We start from the raw sequence: 26352 nt of genomic DNA on the forward strand, positions 1-26352 counted from the left end.
CCGGTATTCGCAACAGTTTTCCCCCGCCATTCTCGGTGTTTAAGCTCTTTTCGCCGTGGGACACTAAATACCCCACAGAGACCGAGAGCTGCTGCTGTCACCGGACAAATCCGATAATTGAAACCCCGGCCTTCGGGATTGGAAGGACTTAATTCAGACGACCGGCGGTACGTACTTGCCTGGCGGCACGCTGGCACACACAAACCCGGCCCGATGTTCCAATGTGCCGGTGCCGGCAGGCTCCGCAATCGCCTCTTGCGCCATCCATACAGACGAGAAAAAAAAAAGTCGCGGGGCAACTGTCTTCTCTCGAATGGATAAAGTAGCTTTTCCGCCTCTGCAGGACCTCCAAGGTTCCAATTCGTCTTACACAGAGCTCCAAGCACATCAGCTACAGCTAGAAGGCACAAAACACCAACAATGTCGTCCCGCTCACAGCTCTTCCGCGCCCTGAGGGCACCCACCCGCAGCACCAGAAACTGTCTGTCAGCTACAAGAACGAGAGGAGGCCTCGCCGTCGCTGCTACTGCTCGCGCTGCTCAACCCGTTCGATGCATTGCGACCTCAGCCCCGAGGCTCGTCGTCTCTCCGACCCAGCCTTGCCGGGCTAAGCTGACGGCCGAGACCTACCCGGACCTGGAGCGCGACGCCCGCTTCGCCCAGGTCACTCCCGAGCACGTCGCCCGCTTTCGCGAGATCCTGGGCAACAACCCCTCGGCCGTTATCGACGGAGTCACGGATGGAGGCGCTGCCATTGACGAAGCCGACCTTGAGCCCTTCAACGAGGATTGGATGCACAAGTACCGTGGCCAGGCCAGGCTCGTCCTCCGACCGTCCTCCACCGAAGAGGTCAGCGGTATCCTCAAGTACTGCAACGAGCAGCGTCTCGCAGTCGTTCCCCAAGGTGGAAATACGGGACTTGTGGGAGGCTCCATCCCCGTCTTTGACGAGATCGTCATTAGCATGGCCCGTATGAACGAGATCCGCTCCTTTGACGAGGTCAGTGGCTCCCTCGTCATCGACGCCGGCTGCATCCTCGAGGCCGTCGACTCGTACCTTGCCCAAAGGGGATATATCTTTCCTCTCGATCTTGGCGCCAAGGGGTCGTGCCACGTCGGTGGTAACGTCGCCACCAATGCCGGAGGCCTGCGATTGCTGCGTTATGGCAGCTTGCACGGCACTGTCCTCGGTGTTGAGGCCGTCCTTCCCGACGGTACCGTCATCAACGACCTGTGCACCCTGCGCAAGAACAACACTGGCTACGACGTCAAGCAGCTCTTTATCGGTGCCGAAGGGACTTTGGGTATTATCACAAAGATCGCTATCCAGTGCCCTCAGCGATCCCCAGCGGTGAATGTTGCCGTCTTTGGAATCGAGTCGTATGAGAAGGCTCAGCTCGCCTTCCGTGAGGCTAAGAAGCAGCTGTCCGAGATCCTATCAGCGTTCGAGCTCATGGACGGCCGCAGCCAGAGGATCGTGTCCGAGGTCAAGGGCCAGGAGCACCCCCTCGAGGGCGAGCACCCCTTTTACTGCCTCATTGAAACGAGCGGTTCCAACGGTGAGCACGACTATGCCAAACTCGAGGCCTTCCTCGAGGACGTCATGACTCGCGAGGTGATTGCCGATGGTGTAGTGGCTCAGGACGAGACCCAGCTGCGCAACCTGTGGGGGTGGCGAGAGGGCATCACTGAATGCCTGGGCCACTGGGGAGGCGTATACAAGTATGACATCTCGATCCCCCTCACCGAGATGTACAGCCTTGTCGAGGACACCAAGGCCCGGATGACTGACGCGGGTCTTTTGGGCGATACCCCTGACCATCCCGTTGTGGCTGTCCTGGGCTACGGCCACATGGGAGATGCCAATCTTCACCTCAACATCCCCGTGCGCCGCTACGACCCTGCTGTCGAAAAGGTCCTCGAGCCCTGGGTGTACGAGTGGATCCAGAAGCGCAACGGCAGCATCAGCGCCGAGCACGGTCTAGGAATAGCCAAGAAGAAGTATATCGGCTACAGCCGAGACGAAACCACCATTGGTCTGATGAAGCAGATCAAGAAGCTCTTTGACCCTGTAAGTCTCCCTTGCTCTCCCTTCTCCTTCAGCCCTAAACCGAGCCTGTCGGAGTTTTGCCCCCTCCCATCCTGTTTCTCTGGCGTTAGGGCTGACATCCGCCCCAGAATGGCATCATGAACCCCTACAAGTATATCTGATACCCCGTCTCTTGGCCTCGCACCAAGCGGCAACCCTTCTTACCCACCTGCATCTGCATCTGCAGTGCGGTATGCTGCAGTGGCATCCTCCTTCGCTGGAGGCCTGATTTCCATCTGTAGACTCATGCATCGGGCCCGGCGCACCTGCAATCGTCACCGAGCACGCGGCCAGATGGGTCCATGATGCGCTCTGCACTGCGACATCGCGTCCAGTCTCTTTCTTCGAATGCGATACTGCATCGTGGCTGTGTACGTTCGTCCGGCCCGTGGAGTCACCTGTAGATAGATAGACTCGTCAAGGTAGCCTGCCCTGCGGCAGTCAAATCAAGTATGGTGGCATGGCATCTTGTCACGCAACAAGGATCCGGGTTCGGCCCACTCCCGCGGAACTGTACCGTGATGATCTAGACATGGGATTGTTCGTCAGAGCATCGCTGGTCTGGAAGAATGGTCTCGGGAAACGTGTGTGTGTGCCTGTGTATGGTCGCCCGCCGGCGGCCCATGGCGGTGGGAAGAGACCCAGAAGTGGTACGGAACCCGACACCCTGCTTCTCAACTCAAGCCCCCGCCTCGGGCCACCGTTGACGCCGTGGGCACTTTGTTGTGTGGCTTCTTCAGCTCAATGTCGGTGGTAGCCAACCAGCAGCCATATCGGCCATCCCCTTGCACACCTCCTGGTCAGCCTTATGGGGCTGACGGCGCTAGAAGCACCTTTTCTCCACAGCGCCCCGATGCCCAATGCCGCCGCTATGCCAAAGTTCCCGGGGCATGAAGCCAAGACCATGTGCTTGTCTGGAATCTGTCAACCGATCCACGCTCCCTAACGTGAGTAGGTGGCCCCTCATTGTCATCCCATGCTCTCAGCCCCGATGCCAGACTGTACCAACGTCAACCACCTCGTCATGCCTGTCGTGCCCTGGCCCCTGAGCTGTGCACTCAGTGGATACGTAAGCCACCGTCCCCCAGCCGGCTGGAGTTGGATAGAAGCTCTTGACCCATCTCATTCGCTGTTGGGGGCCGCCCTCATTACCGCACCATGAAACTTTGGCAGGGTAGTTTCCGTGAAGGGAAACATCTTCGTTTCGCTTGGCCGAGCTATCCCCAGGCACGGGAGCCCTCAAGGGGATGTGGGAGATACTATCCCGTATCTTGTGGAGTGATACACTTTCCCTGGGATGCCTCAGCCAGATGTGAGTCGTCGACTATTTAGTTTCAGTGTCGCAGACGGCCTTGCCGAATTCTTGGCCATGCCCCAAGCTCCTCGTTTTCGAACGACTTAGCTCGAACGCACACTTTAACAGCCCTTTCGATCCAGACTCTGCGCATCCAATTCCGACATCCAGACAGCATGGTTGGTGTTCCAGGCAAGTATAAGGGCTGCGAGACTTGCCGAAGAAGGAGAGTCAAGGTTGGTTTGCTGGCAGACTCCTCAGTGACCTATATCCAAAGCTGACAAGCAATCAGTGCAGTAATGAACGGCCATACTGCCAAAAATGCATATCCAGCGGTAGGCAATGTGAAGGGTACGAGAGAGAACGTGTCTTCATCACCGGAACACCCGAGAACAAGGGTCGGGTCGCCTCGCACCCCAAAAAGGGATCTTCGTCCAAAAAACCAAAGTCCTCGGCAGGCGAGAGTTCCTCCACGCTCAATCTGACACCGCTTCCTCCTCTCGCTTCGGCCTGGGATGACCACACACTTGTGTCGAACCAAGGCGTCGAGTATTCGGTCCTTATCAGCGCATTGCACACTGGGCCTCCAACCGTCTTACGGGACAGTTCAGGTCAATATGACTCTGCAGGATTCCACATCATGTTTCCCCCATACACCCCTATGGAGCTGCAGCAGTCCCTGAGTCAAAGAGACTTTCATGTTAGAGCGCAATGCCTAGCGCGTCTGCCTGGCGTCGACGAGCCAGATGACTCTGCAGAGAGCTATTGCATCTTCTTCTTCGAGGTTGGCTCACTGCTCCCGTCAGCACGTCCCGTCCTAAACCTGCTGACACGAGCCAGCACGACTCACCACACGCATTTAGCGAGTCTGGACCACATCAGATGTGGAATATGGGTCCAGCTTACTTCAGCCATTTCCCAAACCACCACTACTTTGTTCGAGTGTATCGACCCTTGGCTGTAAGTCCTAATTGTCTGAATTTTGCTGCTCGTCGTACTGAATGGAACCAAGACCGGTTTCGCTCTCCTGAATCGCCAAGACACGTTTGTGTCGGCTCCAGACTGGAAAACCATCCCGTGGCAGAGGCATCCGAAATGTTCTTTGGACCAGTTATTGGACCTCATTCTCTTCATGCCCACAATACTCGAACAGGTGGACCAGGTTGTGCCATTAGAGGCTACCCTCAGCCGACGTTATCGCGCTCAACAACTTCTTCAGGACTGTCTCTCACTTGAGGGACATTTTGGTGCTTGGCTCCAGTTTGCCGTCCGACCCACTGAAGGATATCCTGCGCCCTACTGGGAAGAGGAGTTGACGAGCCCCGGTGGCTTTATTCCATTTTCCAACTCCTATTCCTTCAGGGATGGAAACACAGGCCTGACTTTCCTGTACTATTGGATGGCACAGATCCTGCTTCACCAATGTATCGAGAGCCTGCACAGAGCCATCTGTCAGCCCGTCATCGATGCGTACCCCAATATGTGGCCCGATTTGCCACCTGACCTTCAAATCGACATATCGAGGTACCAGCATGGCCGTGTATTTGCTGCAGATATTTGCCGTGGGCTTGACTCGGTCCTCGACAACACGGTGCAGCCGGATATGCTAATAACACCAATGACGGTAGCAATAGATTTGTACAGAGAAATCAATGCAACATCGCAGGACGGCCTGATGGAGATAATGTGGCTGGACAACTTTCGCTCGAGGCTGGTGGAAAAGGGACAGCATGTTGCTGGTGTCCTGCAGAGACAAAGATGGGCCGTAGTTGCGAGCTTTTGACCAAGGAGAAGGTGTCCAGGCTTGATAGGTTGAGGAATCCATTCCCCCCTTCTTGCTCATGTCGAACAAGAGTCGAAACACTTCAAGCTCCTGCCCCATACTAGGAGAAAAGCAGCTGGTCTGCAGGGATATTGATGATTCATGTCGGGTTTTTAGTTGCAAGATGAAGAAATAGACACTGATAGAACTGGACAAAGTGAAAAAAGAAGGCGATGAAATATAGGTCGGATAGATGACTTCAAAAATTGACAAGAGCCGAGTTGGTTGATAGTGGTTCATATGATGAAACCCAATCGATATGAACGAACCAAGGCAGGGGCCGTGGGACAGTGCGTAAAGCCGTGTGAGTTTGGGCAAAGACAGTGTGGCGGCCCCGCCACTACCTTTATCCGGGACCACTCCCCTCGCTAGCACTGGCGCTGGAGCTCCAGCTCTCAGCCTTCCGTAGGTGCCAGGCAGGCTGCAGTTCTGACGAAGCTACCCCAGCGGCTCAACGTCAACATCCACCATCAACCTGACCCAGCGCCAACCCTTCAACTCTCCGCCCTCACTCCCCGAACCGGTGTGTCGAATTCATCCTCCACAAACCCTTCCACCATACGACGCATTTCTCCCCAAACCTAAATCATGGCCTCCGGATACGACAGAGCTCTGTCGGGTGAGTACTGACAGTGTTCCCCATTCATGATGCATAGCTAACAACGGGGACTAGTTTTCAGGTTTGTATCTCTTTACTGGCTTCGTTGCAGCATTCTAACACATCGCCAGTCCCGATGGACATGTCTTCCAGGTCGAGTATGCTGGAGAAGCTGTGAAGCGAGGTGTGTATTAGACTCCAGGGCGACGGTATTATCATCACGGCTCACACCTCGATAGGAACCTGCGCAGTTGGTGTCAAGGGTACCGATGTTGTGGTGCTGGGATGTGAGAAGCGATCGGCCATGAAGCTGCAAGATACTCGGATCACGCCCTCCAAGATCCAACTCCTCGACAACCACGTCGCCCTGGCCTTCGCTGGCCTCAACGCAGACGCCCGAATCCTCGTCGACAAGGCGCGATTAGAGGCGCAGTCTCACCGTCTCTCAGTTGAAGACCCCGTCACCATTGACTACATTACCAAATACGTCGCCGGTGTGCAGCAACGGTACACCCAGGCTGGTGGTGTGCGACCATTCGGCATCAGCACCTTGATTGTTGGATTTGATAATGGCAGCAAGGTCCCCCGACTCTACCAGACCGAACCCTCTGGTATCTACTCTGCATGGTAAGGTCCTTCAAGCCGCAGTACGTGGCCTCATGCTGACTGTAGATTTAGGAAGGCGAATGCTATCGGCCGTTCCAGCAAGACTGTGCGCGAGTTCCTCGAGCGAAACTACAAGGAGGATATGGACCGGGAGGCTACCATCCGACTGGCTATCAAGTCCTTGCTCGAGGTTGTCCAGACCGGAGCCAAGAACATCGAGATTGCCTTGATGGCACCTGGCGCCTCTATCGAGACACTGCCCACGGCCGAGATTGAGGGTTACGTGAAGGAGATTGAGCAGGAGAAGCAGGAGGAGGCTGCCAAGAAGAAGACTGGCAGGACCCCAGGCACTGGAACTGCGGCTATCCTGACCAGATCTCAAGATGATTCTGCTGCGGAATAGAGGGGAGTTTGGGAAGAAATCGCATAGACCAGGGCATCTAGACTCCAAACTAGAACCCAGTGCCATTGTATCAACACAATAATGACGGGACGCGTTCTATTAGGCTGTTTCCCCGTGCAAGTGACAAGTCGCTATGAATCCTCAACGCCATACATATTTCCATTTCTTATTCTTTACCCATCATCCCAACTTGTCAGCATCCTCGTTCGGGTCGAAGATGGATCTCAAACCGCCCTGCTTCTTCCTGTCGTCCTTGAGCATCTTGCTGTTCATTCGCACATCGTCGCTCTCGATGGACAGAGCAGCCTTGGGGGTCTTGGCATCAATAATGAAGTGGTTATCGCAGTGGGGGCAGTATTCGTCGGCCTCTTCGAACTCGGTGGCGTCCTTTCGGAAGCACTTCTTGCACTTTTTGCAGGCAAAGGTCATCTCGAAGGCCTGCATGAGAGGGTGGGATTCCTGCTCGGTGTGGCACTCGACGCAATCAAACCATTTCTTGCCTAGACATGTATGTGTTAGCTTCGAGGGTGTTGTCATATGAAAGCTTGTGGCTTGGTCGTACAGCAAGGCGACCGGACGGCGACTTGGGCGTTGAGAATATGCTTGCTAATATCATGGAGTTAGAGGCTGTGACTGTAAAATCCTGGGCGCAGCTCGTACCACATGGTGGATACTCTTGAAGGAAGATTCGGATTTCTCAATAGGTTATATAAAGTATGCGAAAAACAAAACTCGATTTCAAGGTCGTGATGGTATGAGGTTTAGTTCGTTCACCGGTAGGTTCAAATAGAAGTCGAGACTTTGGCGGGGTCTTCAACTTTTGGGAGCACCTCAGGCCCCTGACCTCGCGCCGCGCTAAAAATTGGGTGTTTCTCCGTGCTGACTCCAGGCAGCGTGATCCCCTTAGTCATCATTCATCATTGAGGCAACACTTCAAGGCTGATTTCAACCCTCCCATCTCTCCAACGCATCTTCCCCAACAACCCACACTCGCTCCTCCACGCAACATCGCCAACTCCGATTCGCGCTGTACGGAAGTCGACCAACATGCCTCCGAAGAGAAAAGCGGGCGGCGCCGTTCAGGGCGGGGCAAAGGTTGGCAGGTCCTCGCGGTTATCGACACCAGGAGCCGCGACGCCTCGAACCATCGATAGTAATGACGAGAATCTGATGGAGGAGGATGACGCCCCGATCGACGAGGCCCTGGAGCGGGATTTGAATAAGAACATAGACATTTTCTCCCTGGATCGCTACCAGAAGAGACATGCGATTCGGGATCCGCTCCCGCATATTTTTGGCGATCGTGACTTTTCCTACCTGGTTCTCAAAAAGGACCATCAGAACCGCCCTCTCTGGATCGATCCTCAGAAGGGACGCATTATTCTAGAGAGTTTCAACCCTCTTGCCGAGCAGGCCCAGGACTTCCTCATCACCATCGCCGAGCCGCTGTCCCGGCCGACTTTCATGCACGAGTACGCCTTGACGACCCATAGTCTGTACGCTGCCGTCTCCGTCGGCTTGTCTCCAGAAGACATCATCAACACGCTGGATCGATTCCTCAAGACTCCACTACCAGGCGAGATTCGAAACTTCATCACCAGCTGTACACAGAGTTACGGCAAGGTCAAGCTGGTTCTGAAGAACACAAAGTACTATGTCGAAAGTCCCGATCCCAATATGCTCCAGACTCTCCTCAAGAACCCAAAAATTGGCCCTCTGCGTGTTCAGGGAACGGAAGAAATCACCACCACTGTTGCGCCCAAGATTGGTGGTCTTGTTATCCCCGGAACACAGAACGCTGCTGGAGTGAAGCAGGCTAATGGCCTCGGTCAGTCCGGCGAGCAAAAACAAGATGATGCGCCGGCCAAGGAGGGAGACGTCTTTGCCGACCTCAACGAGGAAGATGATGAAGATCAGGAGGTGACACACTCGTTCGAGATTGCCGACAAGGACGTGGAGACAGTGCAGAAGGAATGCCTGAACCTGGGATATCCAGTTCTGGAGGAGTACGATTTCCGACGTGACGAGGTCAACGCCAATTTGGATATCGACCTTAAGCCCGGCACGCAGATTCGACCGTACCAGGAGAAAAGTCTGAGCAAGATGTTCGGAAATGGACGAGCGAAGAGCGGACTCATTGTTTTGCCTTGTGGCGCCGGCAAGACACTTGTGGGCATTACGGCTGCTTGCACGATCAAGAAGGGTGTCATTGTCCTCTGCACGAGTTCTATGTCGGTCGTGCAATGGCGAAATGAATTCCTCAAGTGGTCTAACATCAACCCTGACGATATTGTCGCCTTCACCTCGGATTCCAAGAACAACGTCTTCACTGGAAGCACCGGTATCATTGTCACAACCTACGCCATGGTTACGCAGTCGAGAGCGAGATCTTATGATGCCGAGAAGATGATGAGGTTCCTGACGGGTCGGGAATGGGGTTTGATGCTGTTGGACGAGGTGCACGTTGTCCCCGCCAACATTTTCAGAAAGGTCACGTCGTCGATCAAGACACATTCGAAGCTGGGTCTTACGGCCACGCTCCTGCGAGAAGATGACAAGATTTCGGATTTGAACTTTTTGATCGGACCTAAGCTCTTCGAGGCCAACTGGATGGAACTGTCCAAACAGGGCCACATCGCGAGGGTCCAGTGTGCCGAAGTGTGGTGCCCAATGCCTACCGAGTTTTACGACCAGTATCTCAAGGCACCCAGCAGGAAGAAGGGCCTTCTCTATATCATGAACCCACGCAAGTTCCAGGCCTGCCAATACCTCATCAACTACCACGAATCGCGAGGAGACAAAATCATTGTCTTCTCAGACAATGTGTATGCCCTCAAGGCGTACGCCCTCAAGCTACAAAAGGCGTTCATCTACGGTGGTACCGGCCAGGCAGAGCGTCTGCAAGTGTTGGAGAACTTTCAGCACAACCCTAACGTCAATACGCTATTCCTGTCCAAGATTGGTGATACCTCTCTCGACTTGCCCGAGGCAACCTGTCTGATCCAGATTTCCTCGCATTACGGTTCACGTCGTCAGGAGGCGCAGCGACTGGGTCGAATTCTACGAGCCAAGCGAAGAAATGACGAGGGCTTCAATGCCTTTTTCTACTCGCTCGTGTCCAAGGATACACAGGAGATGTACTTCTCATCCAAGCGACAGGCTTTCCTTGTCGATCAAGGATATGCCTTCAAGGTGATTACGCAGTTGGCCAATATTGAAAAGACTCCTGGCCTAGCGTTCGCAGACGTGTCAGAACGCCGTGAGCTCTTGCAAAAGGTGCTTGTTGAGAACGAGAGCATGGAAGAGGATGATCCCAACGACGATCTCTTCCATCAGGGCACTATGGGACGCAAGAAGAAGAAGAAGGGTGCCCGACGCACAGCCGGAACCCTCGGGGAGCTCAGTGGAGGCCAGGACATGGCATACATTGAGCAGAACAAGAAGATGCAGACACTCAAGAGGAACAAGAAGGACAGCAATGCCTTCTTCAAGAAGATTGGACGAGAGAATGCCAGACGCGCCGCGGCGCAGTAATAGACACACAGTTGGAAAAGAGACTACATAAGCGGGTACGGGTTGGGCAAACCAAAGATTGACAAGACACAGGTTTCGGGAGAACGGGCGTAATGGAGAGATTGGAGAATCGTATCGTATCGTATAGTAACATCCGCCTCGGAATGTCTTGGAGGCGCAAGGGACGGGGAAGACTCGGCGTTTAGGAAAAGGGAGCGGCACACGGAAGCCCGCTTAGACTGCATCATGTATTCTCATTGTACTCCGTACCAAGCAGATCAAAGAAAAATGACGTTTGAAACCAGGATGATGGTTCCGGCGTGATGTGATGATCATGTTGGAGTTGGCGGGGATATATGATGTGGAAGTATAGTGCCGGCTGGCGTACCGGTAATACGGCGATACCGGAAGGTAGTCAACGACAGACTGTATTGAGTAAGACGGCGCAGTAAAGGGGGTTATCGAGACATGCAAGCGAGGCATCACACCACAGGCGGTACTGCGGCACAAACCCATGATGCGGTGCCTGGGTGAGCATTTGTCAAGATGGTGGTGTAGCAATAACAACGATGGACGTCAAAGACAACTCAGATGCGATGTGCAGATAGCGTCCCTTCAGCTGTTTTAGAGTCAAAGCCCAGTTGGAGCTGGGACCTTTTAGTGCCGAGTTAGTGAACCGGGGAGAAAAGCTTGGCGATACTAGGGCTGAGGTTTGGGATGCATCCATCTCGGAACCTCGATAAAACACGTGGGCTACACCAACACAAGGTGGCTTGATATGCTGTGTTTGATGAGATGGCGGTGGACATTGAATACCCTGTCAATTCGAGGGTCCAGATTCGTGGCTGCTCAATCTCATCATGTCTCGGAGCTGCTCGAGTTTGTCGTCGCCTAGTGTCGTCTCCGGCATCCGCGGCGCTGGGCCCGGCGAGAAGGATCCGTTGTCATGCAGGACGCTGATGCAAGCGTTCTGCGCGCTTCTTGTCTCAGCTGGTTCGTGGCTTAGAAACATCCATTGGCGAAAACGGCGACGCCGGGAGAGTGGAGGAGGTCCTGCAGGAGGAAAAGAGCGGTGACATCACAGCTTGTACCATCTTCTTAATGTTTATCTCTGCTGTAGAATAGAATTGCCGCAAGATATCCATCCTGGATGCCGATAATGTTGAAGATGCATGGATTGAAGGATAAATCTTGGCTACGTCAAGGAGTTGTATTGGGGGCGTTAGCTTGCGAACGTCCATTGTGCTGGGACAGCCAAACCACCCGAGAAACGGCCCTAATATTGAACAGGGGGTCTAGGGTTTTTAGCCGTTGGCGTTTTTCAGCAGCCCCTTGGCTTGGCTGCTTTGAGCGTAGACGGTTGAGAACAGTGTTTTGCTGCCATTTGGCTTCCCGGGGAGAATATTGCGCTCTTGCGACAATCTCAATCAAGATCTCGTCTTCGGATCCGGGCTGCGGTTTCGTCAGGGATCATGTCTGGTATCTGCGTTGGCTCATGGAAATAGCAATTCAGGCTTGATTGCAGGCTCTGCCATTGGCCCGATAAAGGATTGGCAATACGACAAGGGCCGCTGCAGGTCTCACTCGACGCACAGGGAGCAATGCGAACACCCCTAGCGAACATCTCGAAGCTGTTGCGCCGCGTTTGCTTGTGTAGATTTCATGGAGCGCGCCTGCGGGTCTGTGACGTTTCCCCAATCAATGGACCCGTCCCGTCGGGGTAGTCGGAGACGTGGAAGCAATTTCGTCTCTGATGGAATACGCTGCTTGGCGTCATCGGATCAGCAGCCATCAGAATCCAAACCAAGATTGCCAATCAGGAAGAGCACGCACGTGTCAGTACTGCGGGCGTTTGCAACGGCGTTCTCCTCCCGCCCGGAAACGGACGTTGGTGGGTGAATTGAGCATCATGTCAGGCTTGGTAAGTTTGTGAGCTCTCACTTTGCAGTCTCCTTACCGTGCATCTCGTCTCGTCTCGACCCATTGAGCACAAGACCTCGGGGCTGTCCTGTCGTGTCGAGACTGTGGCATGGATCCTGACCAGGACCGCTAATAAACACCAGCGCCAGGCGACGGTTTACCGGTGCCGGGGAACTCTCCCCGAGAAGTGGATGATAAGGTCTGCCTCACCTTGAGTTGTCGGATTTTCGCCGCCGCCGGGTCCAAGCCCCATATGCCCTGCACTGCACGCATCTACTATCTCGCCAACAACCCCGGCCCCGGCCCTGTCAATGCCGCGCGTGCTTGCCTGGTGGGAACCACTCCTTGCTGTGCCTGGATCGCCATGGGCCCAACCCTTGGCTTGGATATCTTGCCTGCCAGGTTTAGACGGCCGGGTGCTTCTGGATCTGACTCTGTCTCTCGCCCCTTGCCGCCCAAGACCCGGCACCTTGCTTCGCTTTGGTCGTCAAGGTTGCCGTGGTATGCATGGATATCCCAAGTCCTTTGACCAGCAGCGGCCGTCAGTGACGCCCTCGTGCCTCGATGGCGGATCCCGAGTCGTCGCCGTCTTTGTCTCTGTTGACTCCCGGGTGCCCGTTGGGTGCTCTTGGCTGTGTTTTGTGTTTGGCTCCCGTTTTGTAGCGTCGAGGTAATCAGGCATATCGTTGTTGTTGAGGACGGGAGGTGGGTTTGCTCGTTTCCCACAATAATTTTCTTTGATCGATCGAAACCAACCTAATATTAGACTGGAAGGGATCGCTCTCGCCGTTTACCTACCTCTATCCGTTCTTACCTCAGGCAACTCCAGTGTCCCCTTTCCAGGTTCCTTCCTCCTCTCCTTCCTTTATCAACAACGTGGGCAGCCTCTGATGTGAACTCAACCTTCACAACATCACACCTTGAATCATATTCCATTTCACCTTTGATCCTCCATCACAAATCCTCACCTCTTTCCGTGAATCCCTTCCAATTAAACATGCTACTTCTCGAGAAACTTCAGCGCCTCGTGTCCTCGGTCTGGGCACTCCTCTCCTAGCCTAGCTCCTCGACTAGACTCTAGTCGCCGCACCTGGTTCCATCTCTCACAGCCACCACCATTTTATTTACCCTTTACGACCACCATCAACCGACTGGCCAGTCGCAGTCCCTCAGAGACTCACCCGTCATCTCGTGATTCACTGCACGAATTCCCCTTCTACCCGCTCGTCTCCGCCTTGGCAAAAAACCTTGTTGCTGGTGTAAATCACCAGTCTCCTCTCCTGCTCCTGCGCCCCTCCATCAGAGACCCTCTTGCGCCATACATAGCCGTCGCAATGGCTGTCCGTCCTTAGCCTGAAGCTCGGCGGCCAAGCAAGCGATCCCATCCTTGAACCCAAATATCCTGGGCGATCCTCTTCACAAGCTCCCCCCCTGTTTTCTTCTTCCTTTCTTCCATTGTTCACCATCAACCAACCCTTCTGCTGGTTATTCTTCTCCCTTTACCTCACGAGAGATGCTAGACGGGGCGCGCGCCTCTTTTTGGGCGCGGCTCAAGGCTGTCAAGCCTCCGTTTGTTTCCAAGAAGCCGCATTTCAATTTCATTTCTGTCCATTGTAAGTCCAATTCTCCCTCGACCACTGACATGCATCCCCCACGTGGGAGTGCGTTTCTTGTGTTCCCATCCCCCGGCACTTGACATCGAATGCCAAGTCCTCTGTCTAACCTTCACGAATTATAGATACGTGGATTATTGGTGCAACCTTGATCGCTTCCATTGCCATCTACGCCGCAGGTCGCGGCACCACCCAATATGTCGACGCCCTCATGTTCGCCAGCGGCGCCAATACCCAGGCCGGTCTCAATCCTATCGATGTTAACCTCCTGAACACCTTCCAGCAGGTGGTTGTCTACGTCTTCACCATCACATCCAATCCGATCACACTGCATACCTCGGTCGTATTTCTGCGTCTCTACTGGTTTGAAAAGAGATTCCAAGGCTGGGTCACAGATGCCAGGCAACGTCGCACTACTATCTCCAAATCAAAGTCTCGCGCACGTAGCGAGGTCCGTCAGGCCGAGGAGGGAGTCAATGGCCGGCATATCACTGTCGTGCCTCACCAGGGCCGACCACCGCGCATCACCAATGACGGAATCTTACTCGACGGGGACGCGATGATTCAGTCCCAGGCCATTGAGGACGATGACGACGATGACCACATGCCGCCTAAGCCACCACCAGCCAGTAGCGACGAGAGCGATACGGCAACCGTCTCAGCCGGGCGGTCCAATAGCATGGAGCTGAGCCCTCTGGAGAAGCCCGATCAGGCATTCGAGGAGGACAGGGATAGACGCATGGAGGGGCAGGGCCAGCCGCAGAATGCGCCCGCAGGAATCACATTCGCAGAGACGGTGAAGAGGAGCGATGGTATCGACGACGAGCTTACCAAATTTCCTCGGAGGACCCATGCCGAGCACATTGCCATCCTGGAGCGCCAGAGAAACCAGGACAATGAGGTTTTGCGAATTCCTGGTCCGCGCGAGACCGAGAGAGGCATGGGACCGCGACGACTTGATGATGGTGATGCAAGAGACGGAGACGACGATACCATTGCTATGACACACACACGAGACTCACGACAAGATCAAGCAACCATTGACTCGGGGCTCCCCCGCGAACGCAGACCGACCATTGTTATTGCTGAGCCTGAACGTCCCATCAGGGAGGAGTTGGCTGATGATGCCAAGGCTGTTGGTGGCACTCTTGATTCTCTCAGGTTCCGCAAGCCTAGAATTTTCAACCGCGGCCAAAAGCAGGTCCATGAAGACAATGAGAGCGGCGGACCCGTGCGCGCTTTTCGGACTCGTACATTGGATACCATCAAGTCAGCCTGGTCCAACGATCACACCAAAGACATGCCCTACCTGAGTTACACGCCGACTATGGGTCGCAACTCCAACTTTGTGGGCCTAACCCTTGAACAACGAGAGGAATTGGGTGGAATTGAGTACCGGTCTTTGAGGACTCTAGCTCTGATCTTGCTTTGCTACTTCTGGGGATTTCAGTTTCTTGCTGCAACCTTTCTGCTCCCCTTTATTCTTCACAACGACCACTACGGCAAAATCGTCGACGACGACGCCATCTCAAGGACTTGGTGGGGTATCTGGACTGCCAACTCGGCTTTCAACGATCTTGGTCTTACCTTGACTCCAGACAGCATGAACTCGTTCAACACCTCGGAGTACACCATGATGATTATGTGGTTCTTCATCATCATTGGCAACACTGGCTTCCCCGTCATGCTACGGTTCATCATTTGGGTTCTGGCTCAGATCGTGCCCAAGGGTACAGGTCTCTGGGAGGAGCTGAGATTCCTCCTCGATCATCCTCGCCGATGCTTTACTCTGCTATTTCCCTCGAGCGCCAACTGGTGGCTTTTTTGGATACTGGTCGCCTTGAACGCCATCGACCTGTTGTTCTTTGTTATCTTGGATGTAAGTCATTTCTGGCCTGTTTCTGTTGATCCAGCTAACCTCAACTCAGCTCAATTCTGGTCCCGTCGCCCAACTCCCAGTACATACACGAATCGCCGACGGTCTCTTTCAAGCCGCAGCTACTCGAACCGCTGGCTTCTCTTGTTTCAGCATGTCGGACCTTCACCCAGCAATGCCAGTCTTGTACATGATCATGATGTACATTTCCATTTTCCCGATTGCTATATCTATCCGCCGAACCAACGTGTACGAAGAAAAGTCACTGGGCGTTTACGGCAACAAGCGGGACGAAGACGAGGAGACAGAATCGCCCAGTGCGCTCAACTATGTCGGCACTCATTTGCGACGCCAGCTGTCATTCGATTTGTGGTATGTCTTTGTGGGCTTCTTCCTTCTCGCCATCTCGGAGGGCACCAGCCTCAAGGAAAAGAAGTTCAACTCGTTTGATGTCCTCTTTGAGGTAATCAGCGCTTACGGCACCGTCGGCCTCAGTATTGGCGTACCCAACGTGAACGCCTCCCTTTGTTCCCAGTTCACCGTTGTTGGAAAGCTCATCATCATCGCCATGCAAATCCGTGGTCGTCACCGTGGGTTGCCATACGGTCTGGACCGTGCGGTACTGCTCCCTAGCGAGTCTCGTTTCCAGAAGGAAGCCGAAGAAAACCAGCCGATTCTGATCCGGACTCGGACGAACGCCTCGATAGGAACTGCTTCCGGAGTCGATCCCCAGGCCGGTTTTGCTGCTTCTGGTCGACGAGGCAGTTTCGGCCGCATCAAGGAGCGAGCGAATAGCCGCATCATATCGCAGTTCCTATTCCCAGGACCTGTCATTCCCAGTGACGAGATCCATGGGCATAAACGCACTACGTCCAATACATCTCAAAACGCGGCACGAGCCTTCCCTCGAGCCAACACTGAACCAGTTTACGACGAGGAAAAGGACCAGGTCCCTCCGTTGCGGGCCATCGAGTCCCATCACCACCACCATCCACAGCCTCGTCGGGCAGACACGACCCCAATGCTCTAAGCCACGCGCGAAAGAGCCTGCTACATTGGAGGAAGCAAGACATGCATTCTCCCTATCATGACCTCGAGAGCTCGTGTCCTCTCACTTCAAAGGTCAACGTTACTTTCAAAAACTTAAACGGTTACAAAACCAGCCACATATTTACGAACTAAGCATTCTCCAGTTGAAAAGCAATTTTGGATGGTACAAGAAGGATCATGGCGTCTACAATGGGATTACAGGATTAGATTATGGGACTTGGGAAGGTGGTTTTAAAGCGCAAGCTTGTCTTTTTGCCCGGATTGAGCGAGGTTTCATGTTTCTTATTGCCCGCACGCACCACCACCGCGACGCGGTCCGGTCTGGTCGGTTACTTGGATTTACACGGGCGTCTTTGTCTAGCGCGGCGCGGCCTAGAAGGTCATGACGATTTCGGGTTGTCTGGTGTTGTTGGGGAACTATCTATTACACTCTACCTAGGTACACGGATGTCAGCATGGAATAGAAAGGCAGTTTCAGAGGAAATTGAAACCGCCACAGGCGTAACTCTGTCAATTTGACTTTCAAATTCAGCAAGCTTTCATCATAGTGATTATGTATATTAAGACGCCTCTTCGCTAGTCCAGTCGCGTTCTAAACAAGATTACCGGTTTGGTTCTGTGTTGTTACAAAGGAAAAGCCCCAGACAACTCTCTGTTGCCCAAAATGAAGGTATTACAATCCAGGGGCCATCAATGTCTAAGTAAGGTAAGTAGGTAAGGTAGTCTATGATGCATTCTGTCTATCTCATCACTTGGTCTCAAACGCCCCAAGGTCCTTCAAGGCGCCAGCTAAACGGCGATAATCTCGCAAGAGGTCGAGCACTTCGCCGAGTCTGAGCTCACCGGGAGTCTGTATCTCCATGAACCGTTTATTAGGCGGTGCAATCTTGGGGATCTCCTTTGGCGGGAGGGCCGCGGCAATGTCGGGGAACGCCTGTACGACTCATTAGTATAAGATCATGGTGAGACAGCATTTACCGTAGTAATCAGAGCAACTTACGGTTCCCAAATCCCCACCATCCGCAGGCTTGGGCACCTCCTTGGCCGCTGGTGTGGCTGCCGGTGTAGTAGGCGTTGAGGTTGCGGTGCGGCCAAACCCACGGATCATGCTAATACTCGGGAGTCGAGCCATGGGGTTAAACGTGTTCCCCAGGTTACGCATCTGCTCTAGGACAGCAGGATTCTGCCCGGGGCTTGGTTGAGGAGCAGGCTTGGTCTCCTCGGAAGAGAACAGGACCTTCTTTGAAGAGCTAACGCTGCGGCCACTCCGTGCGCTATCGGTGCTCCTATCACGACGGCCTCCAATCAAGTTGAGCATTCGATCCTCCCGCTGCGTTGGACGCTTCAGGGGATCAGCGTCATCGGGCCCAAGCAGCGTGTTGATTCCACTAGTATCCTCTTCGTCTGGTGATGGAGTGCTGACCAGCTTGCGAGCATCGTCGAGTGTTTTCGGTACCAGAATGGACTCTCTGGGGCTATCTTGATGTTCCCGTAACTTGCCAACCAAGAACTTGTAACTGTCGCCCAAACTGTTGGAGATATTCTTCAGACTTTGGTCCGCGGAGCTAAAGACGGCATCACTGGCAGCGCCAAACGCTTGTGCAGGAGCATTGACAAGGTCGCTCAGCCGGCGGTTACGCAGATTAGCAGACGCTTTGAGTGTGGAAGGGGTAGGTTTTGTTGCAGCAGCGTTCGTCTTGTTCGTCTCTGGGTCGCTTGGAGATGCAGTTGCTGGTCCTTGGGGATACGCAGGTGGAAACGTCTCTGATCTGGGGCTGGAGCCGCTCTTGGTTGGGCCGGAAAGCTGCTCATCCGCCCTGAGAGTTGCCAAATCCACGGTCTCTAGAAAGCTAATTGCAGCTTCGAGATTTGTCAAGCAGTATGCAGCCTCGCCCGTCAGCTTTGGCTCCCATCGAAAGCTTTGCACAAAGTGCACATCGCTAATAACGTGGAGGTTCTCGGGTGGCAGGGTGATGAGGGTGTAAATGAGCATTGGCATAATCTCATCGGCAGAAGCGGAGGGGTGGAAGTGAGCGAGGGTATCAACGATACTTCTGTGGGCAGCCTTGAGATGGTTGAGCTTTCCAAGAGGGTATCTCTTTTGGCTCATCATGACCAGGTCTCGCCTGGCAGGCTCCAGCTTCTCCTTAATGTCCTCTTCCGTAGGTCCAGTCGTTTCGCCAGATGCAACCGCCACCTCGTTGAGATTAATACCCAGATCAGCAGGACCAATCCCAACCAAGGCCAGAGCAGCCGTCTTTGAGCGCAGTTTATCGTCCTGTGCCTCATCTTGTGTGCTCCGGTGTTGGTAAATCTTATCATATATGCCTTCGCACAATCGGCGTTCCACAGCCTCCTCCAATAGCACCCTCTTGGCTTCGAGAGCCTTTCTTGCTCGCTTGCGTTGTGCTAATTCGTCGGCGGTAATCATTTGCTGCTCGGCTTCTGATTTTGGCTTCTCCTTGACGTTGAGCGCACTAGCTCTGGATCGCAATCGGCTAGCGGCTGAGGATATGGAGGACGATGAGGGCGTGGGGGAGACATCGCGACTCTGCCTGGATGCGAGGGCATTGATGTGTGTGTTAATGTTTGACGACGCCTGGCTGTAGAACTCTTGAAACTTCTGCGAGAGTCGTTCGATGCTGGGAGGAGTGGGGTAGACCTTGGCATTCAAGGAATCGATGAAGCTATATATAGCTTAGCTCAGCAAGAGGGCCACAAGAGGCTATGAATCACACTGTACCTGTCGGTCAGGGTAATGAGCTCAATGGGGAGTATGTCAAGCTCGACGGAGGCGCGGCCAGCCTCGAGGCCATCGTCGGAGTCGTCGTGGTCGCCAGACTCGAAGGCATCAGGGGATGCGCTAGGGGACGCATTGGCAAAGGTATGCGCCCTCTTGGGCACCTGAAGATGATCGTCGGAATCGGAAGCAGGGGTTTTGGGGGCCTGAGAGAATGTTGAAGTGCGGGGGACGGATGGACGAGCTGAAGCTCCGTCGGAGGGGCTACGGGAAGCCATGAATCGTTCACTGGAGCTATATACGATCATGATGAGCTTAAAGAAGGTTGTAAGGGTGGTCGATGTGGTGCGTGTGGTTGTAAATAGAAAAGAGAGAGGTTGTCCAGGTTGCTCAGAGACGTCGGATACATACCGCAAACGTTTGCAGGCTGAGGGGAAGGATGCACCGCGAATGTGAATGATGCAAGAGACAGCGTGTCTCAAAGTCAAAACAGCCCCGTGAGGAGATTCTGGGTAAGAGGCACCAAGCGCGAAGTATGGAGAGGGTAGCAATAAGACAAAGGGGCAGCTCGCAGTAAACGAATGTCGAGTATAGATGCTATATTGGGAAAGGGGATCAAGATGAAGTTGTTCTATACTGGTACGTATGCGATGACGATGGATAAGGAACGTCAGGTCACGATAAGAGCTGACGATAAACCCCCCGGCCAAGCAAGCAAGCATCGCGTGCCTGAGATAGGTCCATTGGCTTGCATGAGAAGAGTGGAGAGGCCGTAATGGGGGCCAGGTAAAGCCACACGTGAATCCTCAAGCCACAAAGTGCAAGCCACGAAGAGGCGGCGCCACATCTGACAAGCCACATCCACATCGCTCACAACCATGGCAACTTTCGGTGATTGCTTCACCTTTACCGGCTTTATCCTCGGTTGAGCCAAGGTCAAGATTGGTGTACAGCGGTATTACATGTCATAACCGTGGCTTCGGTATTGATTTAGTGTCAATGCCGTTCGATTTTTGCCGCAAGGAATTCGAAAACCCTGGAACTGACGTGATCCAGGTCAACTCGTGGTGCTTAAAAGCCCCCGGGTCTCGTCGAATCTTTCCACTTCGGACCGCCTCGAGGAGCATACCTCCAATCGGCTCTGACCGGTCTCCCATTACATAGTCATACTACCCTCCGTCTAGAGCGACTTTCCAAGAAGAAAGAGGAGAAGGTGACTCCATTGGATGACCCCAATTCTGCTTGCCCATGCATGGAGAGTCCCTGCATTGACTCCTCGTGTTGCTTTGGTGATGTTGGAGTCTAGCCTAGACTCTATTCATGATTTTCGATAGTGTGACGTGTTCACTTTACCGCGGGGCTAAGCATCTATAGTTCTCTTCGAATTAACATTATCTATCTCAACTGCACAGCACAGCTCAGCTCCCGACCCAAGTTTGCTCTCCACTTACACCGGAGCCGACGTGTAGGATTGCCGATGATGACCTTCCCCTTCACCTTCCCCACAGCCCGAGCGCGCTAACTAATCTACCCCGCAAAATCGAGCACCCAAAAGTCGGCTCGGGAGCGGAGCCTATCAGACTGAGAGCTCCAAAACCCTTGACGTGGAGGAGGCATCGTGAGGGCGAATCGCCCTTGTAAAGATTCAAGGATTGTTGAAGGGGTCCCCAGCACTCCCCCAAGGATCGTGGCAGGCCCGTGTGCCTTCTATTTCTTCCCTTCACCCAGTCTTCCATCCATCCTGTCGGGACACACCGGGACTTGTTTGTGCTATGCTTCTGTTTCTTGCTGGTTGCCATTAGTTCTCACTGGTGACATCTTCAACATCCCTTCTGTCCAGAAAACGGTGGCTGAATTATCACACCACTAAATATAAACAATGGCCTCACTGTTAATAACCTCTGCTGTGCCTCCGCCGTGATGGTAGTGCTTCTCTAAGCTTACAGCACCCATGTGCGGGGTCCCCACGCTTCGTAGCAAGGATGGGCGTGATAGTCGATAGTTCTTCCGCCTTGGGCAATTACTTGAGCATGAAACGTCACTGGCTGCGATCGGCTAAGCTGCCCACACGCGGCGCGCGCCTCCAGGTCTAGTTCACCGGGGAAGTTGGAGAACCGAGCTGCGCCGTATTTGCCGGGCTGAACCGAGACACAGCTACTTATGAAAATGCAGGAGCTATCCATCCATCCATTGTTGTTTTACTGTCAACTGCTCTGTACTTGCTTTGCTCTTTAACTCTTTAACCGTCTTGCTCCCTCTCTGCCTTGCTTCATCTTCTCACCAAGTGTAAAAGCCTGCGTCTCTTCTTTATTCCTCGAGAGCTCATAGATAAGCAAGGCAGAGCAGTCCAGAAACACCTTCACAATGTCTGGCCCTCCCTCGCGTATTCGCTCCATCCTCAACCATCTTCGGCCTCACCCCGCCGCGTCTCCAAGCTTCCACACCCTCTCCCCGACCACCTTTCTCGAGCGCGCCGCCTCGATTGAGCCCGACGCCGAAGCCATCTTCCACATTACCGTCAACGGTGCCGTCCTGCGACGTTCATACGCTGAGTTTGCCGATCGCGCACGCGGCCTGGCCTACTACCTCCTCAAGCATGGCTACCGTCGAGTCGGCATCCTCGCCCCCAACACGCCTGCCTTTCTCGAGTCCATCTACGGCATCGTCGCTGCTGGCGCTGTGATTGTCCCGGCAAACTACCGCCTGAAGCCTGATGATATTTCTTACATCTTTGACTTTGCCGAGGTGGACTGCATTGTCGTGGATAACGAGTTCGTTGGCCTGCTTGATTTGTACAAGGAGAAGCACCAAAATGTGCCATTCATTGTTGATCTGGTAAGTAATTGTAGCACTGGATCCGAGCTTTTGTCTAACTTATCCCTACAGGACACCGATGCGACAGAAGGCCAGCTCTGTGGTCCCTTTGACGAAGCCGTTCTCGAGGGTTTGAAGCACGACATTGATCAGGGCAGCCAGGGTTGGGCAGGTCTCCACGCTCAGGCTCGAAGTGAGGATGATATGTTGGCCATTCCATTCACCTCTGGAACAACTTCGCGTCCCAAGGGTGTTGTCTACACTCACCGGGGTGCCTACTTGGCTACCCTAGCCAACATCATTGAGTCTGGTCTCAACATTGGACGCTGCAAGTATCTCTGGACTCTTCCCATGTAAGTCTGCAATGATTTATTCAAGTCGCTTAATCTAACTGATGGCGCAGGTTCCATGCCATTGGTTGGACATTCCCTTGGTCAACTGTGGCTGTTAGGGGCACCAATGTCTGTCTCCGAAAGGTTGATTACCCGCTCCTCTGGAAGCTCCTGAAGGAGGAGGGTATCACACATTTCAATGCTGCCCCCACTGTCAACACATTGCTGGTCGCTGCCAAGGAGGCCGAGAGGTTGCCTCGGGAAGTCAAGGTCACTGTGGCCGCCAGCCCTCCCAGCGGTCATCTCTTTGAGCAGATGGTAAGTCAAGAACTTTATTGAACATAGGAGCATACTGACGTGGCATAATAGACTAACCTCAATCTCATTCCCGTTCACGTTTATGGAATGACAGGTTCGTAACCTACAACAGTCACTCAAACTTATTACTAACAACTCTTTAGAAACCTATGGTCCCATCACCAAGTGCTATACCCTTCCTGAGTGGGATGATCTCCCTCCTCATGAAAAGTATGCCAAGATGGCCCGCCAAGGTCACGGCTTCATCACTAGTCTCCCCATCCGTATTATCAAGCCGGACCAGCCCCAGGGCGTCCTCATCGACGTGGCCAAGGATGGCAAGGAGATTGGTGAGATCGTCTTCCTCGGAAACATCTGCGCCAAGGAGTACTACAAGGACCCCGAGGCCACGCGCCAGCTCTTTGCAGGAGGCGTGCTTCACTCGGGCGATCTTGCAGTCTGGCACCCAGACGGTAGCGCTCAGATCCTAGACCGAGCAAAGGACATTATCATTTCAGGAGGCGAGAACATTTCGTCGGTTGCCCTTGAGAGCATGTTAGTGGAGCACCCCGACGTGCTCGAGGCGGGTGTTGTCTCCGTGCCTGACTCTCACTGGGGTGAGCGACCAAAGGCCTATGTCACCGTCAAGGAGGGCAAGGCCGTGACGGGAGATGAGATCATCTCGTGGGCCAAGCACCAGAGTGATATCAGTAGATTCATGGTTCCTCGTGAGGTGGAGGTTGTTAACGAGCTGCCCAAGACCAGCACGGGCAAGATCAAGAAGAATGTCCTTAGGGAGTGGGCTAAGCATGGCAGGGAGCAATCTGGTGGCAAGTCATAGTAAGCGAACGGAGTAGGGTCGTTCTTGGGTATCTTTTCTATCAAATACTTTTGTATATAGCATTTCAGCTTTTCTTACAGCGGTAAAATGCAAATGAGGCGCTTGGATCTCACAAGATAAACATATTTCTCTTCCACTTCTCAGTCCACATTCATCTTGAACACAGCTCCTTTTGACCCCTCATCCAATGTATCCAGTGCCGCCATATCATCCTGGTCCAGCTCAAAGTTGAAGACGTCAAGATTCTCGCGGATGCGGTCCGGCCGCACGCTCTTTGGTAATGGAACCCAACCCTTCTGTAACGCGTATCGAATAAGGACCTGAGCAGGCGTCTTTCCCTTCCTGGTCGCTATACTCTGGACCGTCGGGTCATCTAGCCGGGTGCCCGTGGCCAGCGGGCTATAGGCCTCGACTATAATGCCATGGGTTTGGCAGTAAGCTACCACATCTCGCTGCTGGCACCAAGGATGAAGCTGATACACTTTAATGTCAGAGTAACTCTCAATATTTCGAACGAATGACTCACCTCGATTTGATTCACGCTTGGGGGCCAAGTTGTCGCATACTCTCTCATCTCCTCCAGATGCCGTACACGAAAGTTACTCACACCAATAGTCTTTGCTCTTCCCTCATTTCGAAGTCTCTCCATGGCGGCCCAAAGCTTCTCACGGTGTGTACGGGATGGTCCAGGGACGTGAATCAGCAGCAAATCAACATAGCCATCCTCGCCAGCGATGCGATCCACACTATCTACAACTTGGCGATACACTCCATCCTCATCATTCGCTTGGCTCTTTTTAGCGGTGGGGCTCCCGACCTTTGTCGTCAGAAACACATCTTTTCGGACCACGCTGGATTGCTCAACGGCGGCGCGAACGTGTTGCTCGTTGCGGTAGAGAGCGGCTGAGTCAATATGTCTGTACCCTGCAGAGAGGGCTTCGATGACAGCCGATGTGCAAGCTGGACCACGGATTTTATAGACGCCAAGGCCGATTCGGGGGACTGAAGCTGTAGAGTTGACAAGGGCGAGGCGGTCGATGAGGGTGAGTGCTTGCGAGCCCATGGTGTAAGTCTGGTGTTGCTGCCTGGTTATGACACAGGTTGAACTAGGTATGCAGTTCTAAAAGCTCCATGTAAGACGACCAAAAATCAAGCGTGGTTTGCCCCGCTAATTTACTCTTTACTAAGCACAAATTGCACGTATTAGAGTCACAGCATGTCAGAGAGGTCGATAATTGAGAGGGAGTGACTTACATGCAGTGGGAGCACCCGGTAATGTAAGACCAAAGCTGAAGGAATACATGTTTCTTCATCCCATTAACATTTTTTTTTTTTAATTCCAGGTCCTTTTCAAACCATATCCCTATAAGCGGATACATAGTCTACATGGTAGTTATCTGCAGAACTGTATAATGCCAATAACAAGTTGACATTGCTAAAACATAGGGTAGGTTATCTCATCAAGGCACCGAGGAGTAGACATCAGGGTCTCCGTTTCAAAACCGTCATCAACAAAACGGCATGAATCTTTCCAAGTCTCGATAGGGCATAATTGTAGGGTAGTTAAAATGTGAACGAAAAGGGCGAGACTGGCTAGGCTGTAAGAATACCCTCCTTGGCTTGCACCTTGGGATGCTCAATATCAGCCCACGGCCTCAACCCTGTTGTTTACCAAGCCAACGGTCACGACGATGACATAACTGGTAATATCTACGCTAACTCGGGATTGGATATCCCAACTATTGGTCATCGGTTGTCGCAACCTTGGCATATCGGAAGCTGAGTCGCTAAGCATTCAACGACTGAGGCACAAACCATCACACTTTATCGTTTGAAGATGTAGATCACTACCCACAGCTTCCAGGAACAGGCAAAGTTGAGCACTGTCCGTGAACTTGACGTATGACGTGCCGGGTAGAACCCTGCCTCTGATCCCTCGACCGCACGGTCAGTCGGTTCCGCAAAGTCGGTCGACGTGCTTAAGCGATGAGTGTTCTAGGACGTAGATACTGCCAACCCAACATGTTGGGATTGTCTTCCTTGTCTGTTGAAGGATTAAGGGCTGAATTGTTGGTGTTGCACATGGCGCCGCATAACGCTCTATACACGTGAGGATGGGAGTAACATGGATCCTGTTGCCGCGAAAGGATCCCATATTTGTTTCATTTACTACTAACCTAGGTGTTCTTTGTTCTATCGTCGCCATTTCGAGTCTGTCCAGAAACGCTCATCTTTCTTGATTGCCCAAGCATCAGTTCAAGATTGCCATGACACATAGACCCTGCCCAACAGCAACAGCTGATTTTGTTTCTTGGCAGCCTGTTGGCTGTGACATGATTGAGCTTTTTTCATATATGCATTTTGACCCAGCAAGCACGTCATGAGGATCCCTGGTTCTCTCACGACAAAATCATGCTTCATGGCCCAGGCATTTAGAACGTGAAATGCGGTGATACTAGAGTGTTTGCTGATTGCTATAGGCTCTACCTCAGGCAGATTGCTACCAAGTCCGATAGATACAGATACGAGCATAACAGCCTTGTCC

At 53.3% G+C, this 26352-nt stretch overlaps 8 protein-coding genes across 8 annotated transcripts; 5 read left to right on the forward strand and 3 right to left on the reverse strand.

Annotated features, from left to right (window-relative positions):
* Nucleotides 1–322: 322 nt before the first annotated feature.
* On the forward strand, nucleotides 323–5165 carry NECHADRAFT_68595 (uncharacterized protein; the record flags this gene model as incomplete). The annotated part of the gene is made up of 6 exons (XM_003051788.1): nucleotides 323–2070; nucleotides 2846–2994; nucleotides 3468–3618; nucleotides 3675–4166; nucleotides 4223–4346; nucleotides 4444–5165. Exons 1-6 carry the CDS (start codon nucleotides 421–423, stop codon nucleotides 5163–5165), a joined length of 3288 nt encoding a protein of 1095 aa, XP_003051834.1. The 5' UTR covers nucleotides 323–420.
* Nucleotides 5166–5649: 484 nt separating this feature from the next.
* Nucleotides 5650–6912, forward strand: NECHADRAFT_60348 (uncharacterized protein). Its single transcript, XM_003051789.1, has 4 exons — nucleotides 5650–5823; nucleotides 5927–5986; nucleotides 6042–6429; nucleotides 6481–6912. Exons 1-4 carry the CDS (start codon nucleotides 5793–5795, stop codon nucleotides 6809–6811), a joined length of 810 nt encoding a protein of 269 aa, XP_003051835.1. The 5' UTR covers nucleotides 5650–5792; the 3' UTR covers nucleotides 6812–6912.
* Nucleotides 6913–6991: 79 nt separating this feature from the next.
* NECHADRAFT_79308 (uncharacterized protein) lies at nucleotides 6992–7476 on the reverse strand (the record flags this gene model as incomplete). Its single annotated transcript, XM_003052237.1, has 3 exons — nucleotides 6992–7311; nucleotides 7374–7417; nucleotides 7472–7476. 3 exons carry the CDS (start codon nucleotides 7474–7476, stop codon nucleotides 6992–6994), a joined length of 369 nt encoding a protein of 122 aa, XP_003052283.1.
* Nucleotides 7477–7858: 382 nt separating this feature from the next.
* NECHADRAFT_104184 (uncharacterized protein) lies at nucleotides 7859–10345 on the forward strand (the record flags this gene model as incomplete). The annotated part of the gene is made up of 2 exons (XM_003051790.1): nucleotides 7859–7964; nucleotides 8043–10345. The coding sequence occupies 2 exons, from the start codon at nucleotides 7859–7861 to the stop codon at nucleotides 10343–10345; spliced, it is 2409 nt and encodes an 802-aa protein (XP_003051836.1).
* Nucleotides 10346–13757: 3412 nt separating this feature from the next.
* NECHADRAFT_104185 (uncharacterized protein) lies at nucleotides 13758–17313 on the forward strand (the record flags this gene model as incomplete). Its single annotated transcript, XM_003051791.1, has 3 exons — nucleotides 13758–13857; nucleotides 13983–15736; nucleotides 15786–17313. The coding sequence occupies 3 exons, from the start codon at nucleotides 13758–13760 to the stop codon at nucleotides 16761–16763; spliced, it is 2832 nt and encodes a 943-aa protein (XP_003051837.1). The 3' UTR covers nucleotides 16764–17313.
* Nucleotides 17313–19831, reverse strand: NECHADRAFT_104186 (uncharacterized protein; the record flags this gene model as incomplete). Its single annotated transcript, XM_003052238.1, has 3 exons — nucleotides 17313–17717; nucleotides 17784–19470; nucleotides 19527–19831. The coding sequence occupies 3 exons, from the start codon at nucleotides 19829–19831 to the stop codon at nucleotides 17532–17534; spliced, it is 2178 nt and encodes a 725-aa protein (XP_003052284.1). The 3' UTR covers nucleotides 17313–17531.
* Nucleotides 19832–21887: 2056 nt separating this feature from the next.
* Nucleotides 21888–23925, forward strand: NECHADRAFT_60360 (uncharacterized protein; the record flags this gene model as incomplete). Its single annotated transcript, XM_003051792.1, has 5 exons — nucleotides 21888–22358; nucleotides 22410–22690; nucleotides 22741–22987; nucleotides 23039–23081; nucleotides 23131–23925. 5 exons carry the CDS (start codon nucleotides 21888–21890, stop codon nucleotides 23805–23807), a joined length of 1719 nt encoding a protein of 572 aa, XP_003051838.1. The 3' UTR covers nucleotides 23808–23925.
* A 22-nt stretch (nucleotides 23926–23947) lies between these two features.
* On the reverse strand, nucleotides 23948–24870 carry NECHADRAFT_92890 (uncharacterized protein; the record flags this gene model as incomplete). The annotated part of the gene is made up of 2 exons (XM_003052239.1): nucleotides 23948–24280; nucleotides 24334–24870. The coding sequence occupies 2 exons, from the start codon at nucleotides 24868–24870 to the stop codon at nucleotides 23948–23950; spliced, it is 870 nt and encodes a 289-aa protein (XP_003052285.1).
* Nucleotides 24871–26352: the final 1482 nt, after the last annotated feature.

This window comes from Fusarium vanettenii, assembly GCF_000151355.1.
Source record: "Fusarium vanettenii 77-13-4 chromosome 4 genomic scaffold NECHAsca_3_chr4_2_0, whole genome shotgun sequence".
In the NCBI taxonomy this organism is placed as follows: Eukaryota; Fungi; Ascomycota; class Sordariomycetes; order Hypocreales; family Nectriaceae; genus Fusarium; species Fusarium vanettenii.

What these genes read in the sequence shown, in the direction of transcription:
- NECHADRAFT_60348 (XM_003051789.1), top strand. Translation starts at nt 5,793, where the DNA reads ATGGCCTCCGGATACGACAGAGCTCTGTCGG. An exon ending in ATACGACAGAGCTCTGTCGG is followed by an intron (nt 5,824 to 5,926) that starts GTGAGTACTGAC and finishes CATTCTAACACA; the next exon opens with TCGCCAGTCCCGATGGACAT. An exon ending in TGGAGAAGCTGTGAAGCGAG is followed by an intron (nt 5,987 to 6,041) that starts GTGTGTATTAGA and finishes ACACCTCGATAG; the next exon opens with GAACCTGCGCAGTTGGTGTC.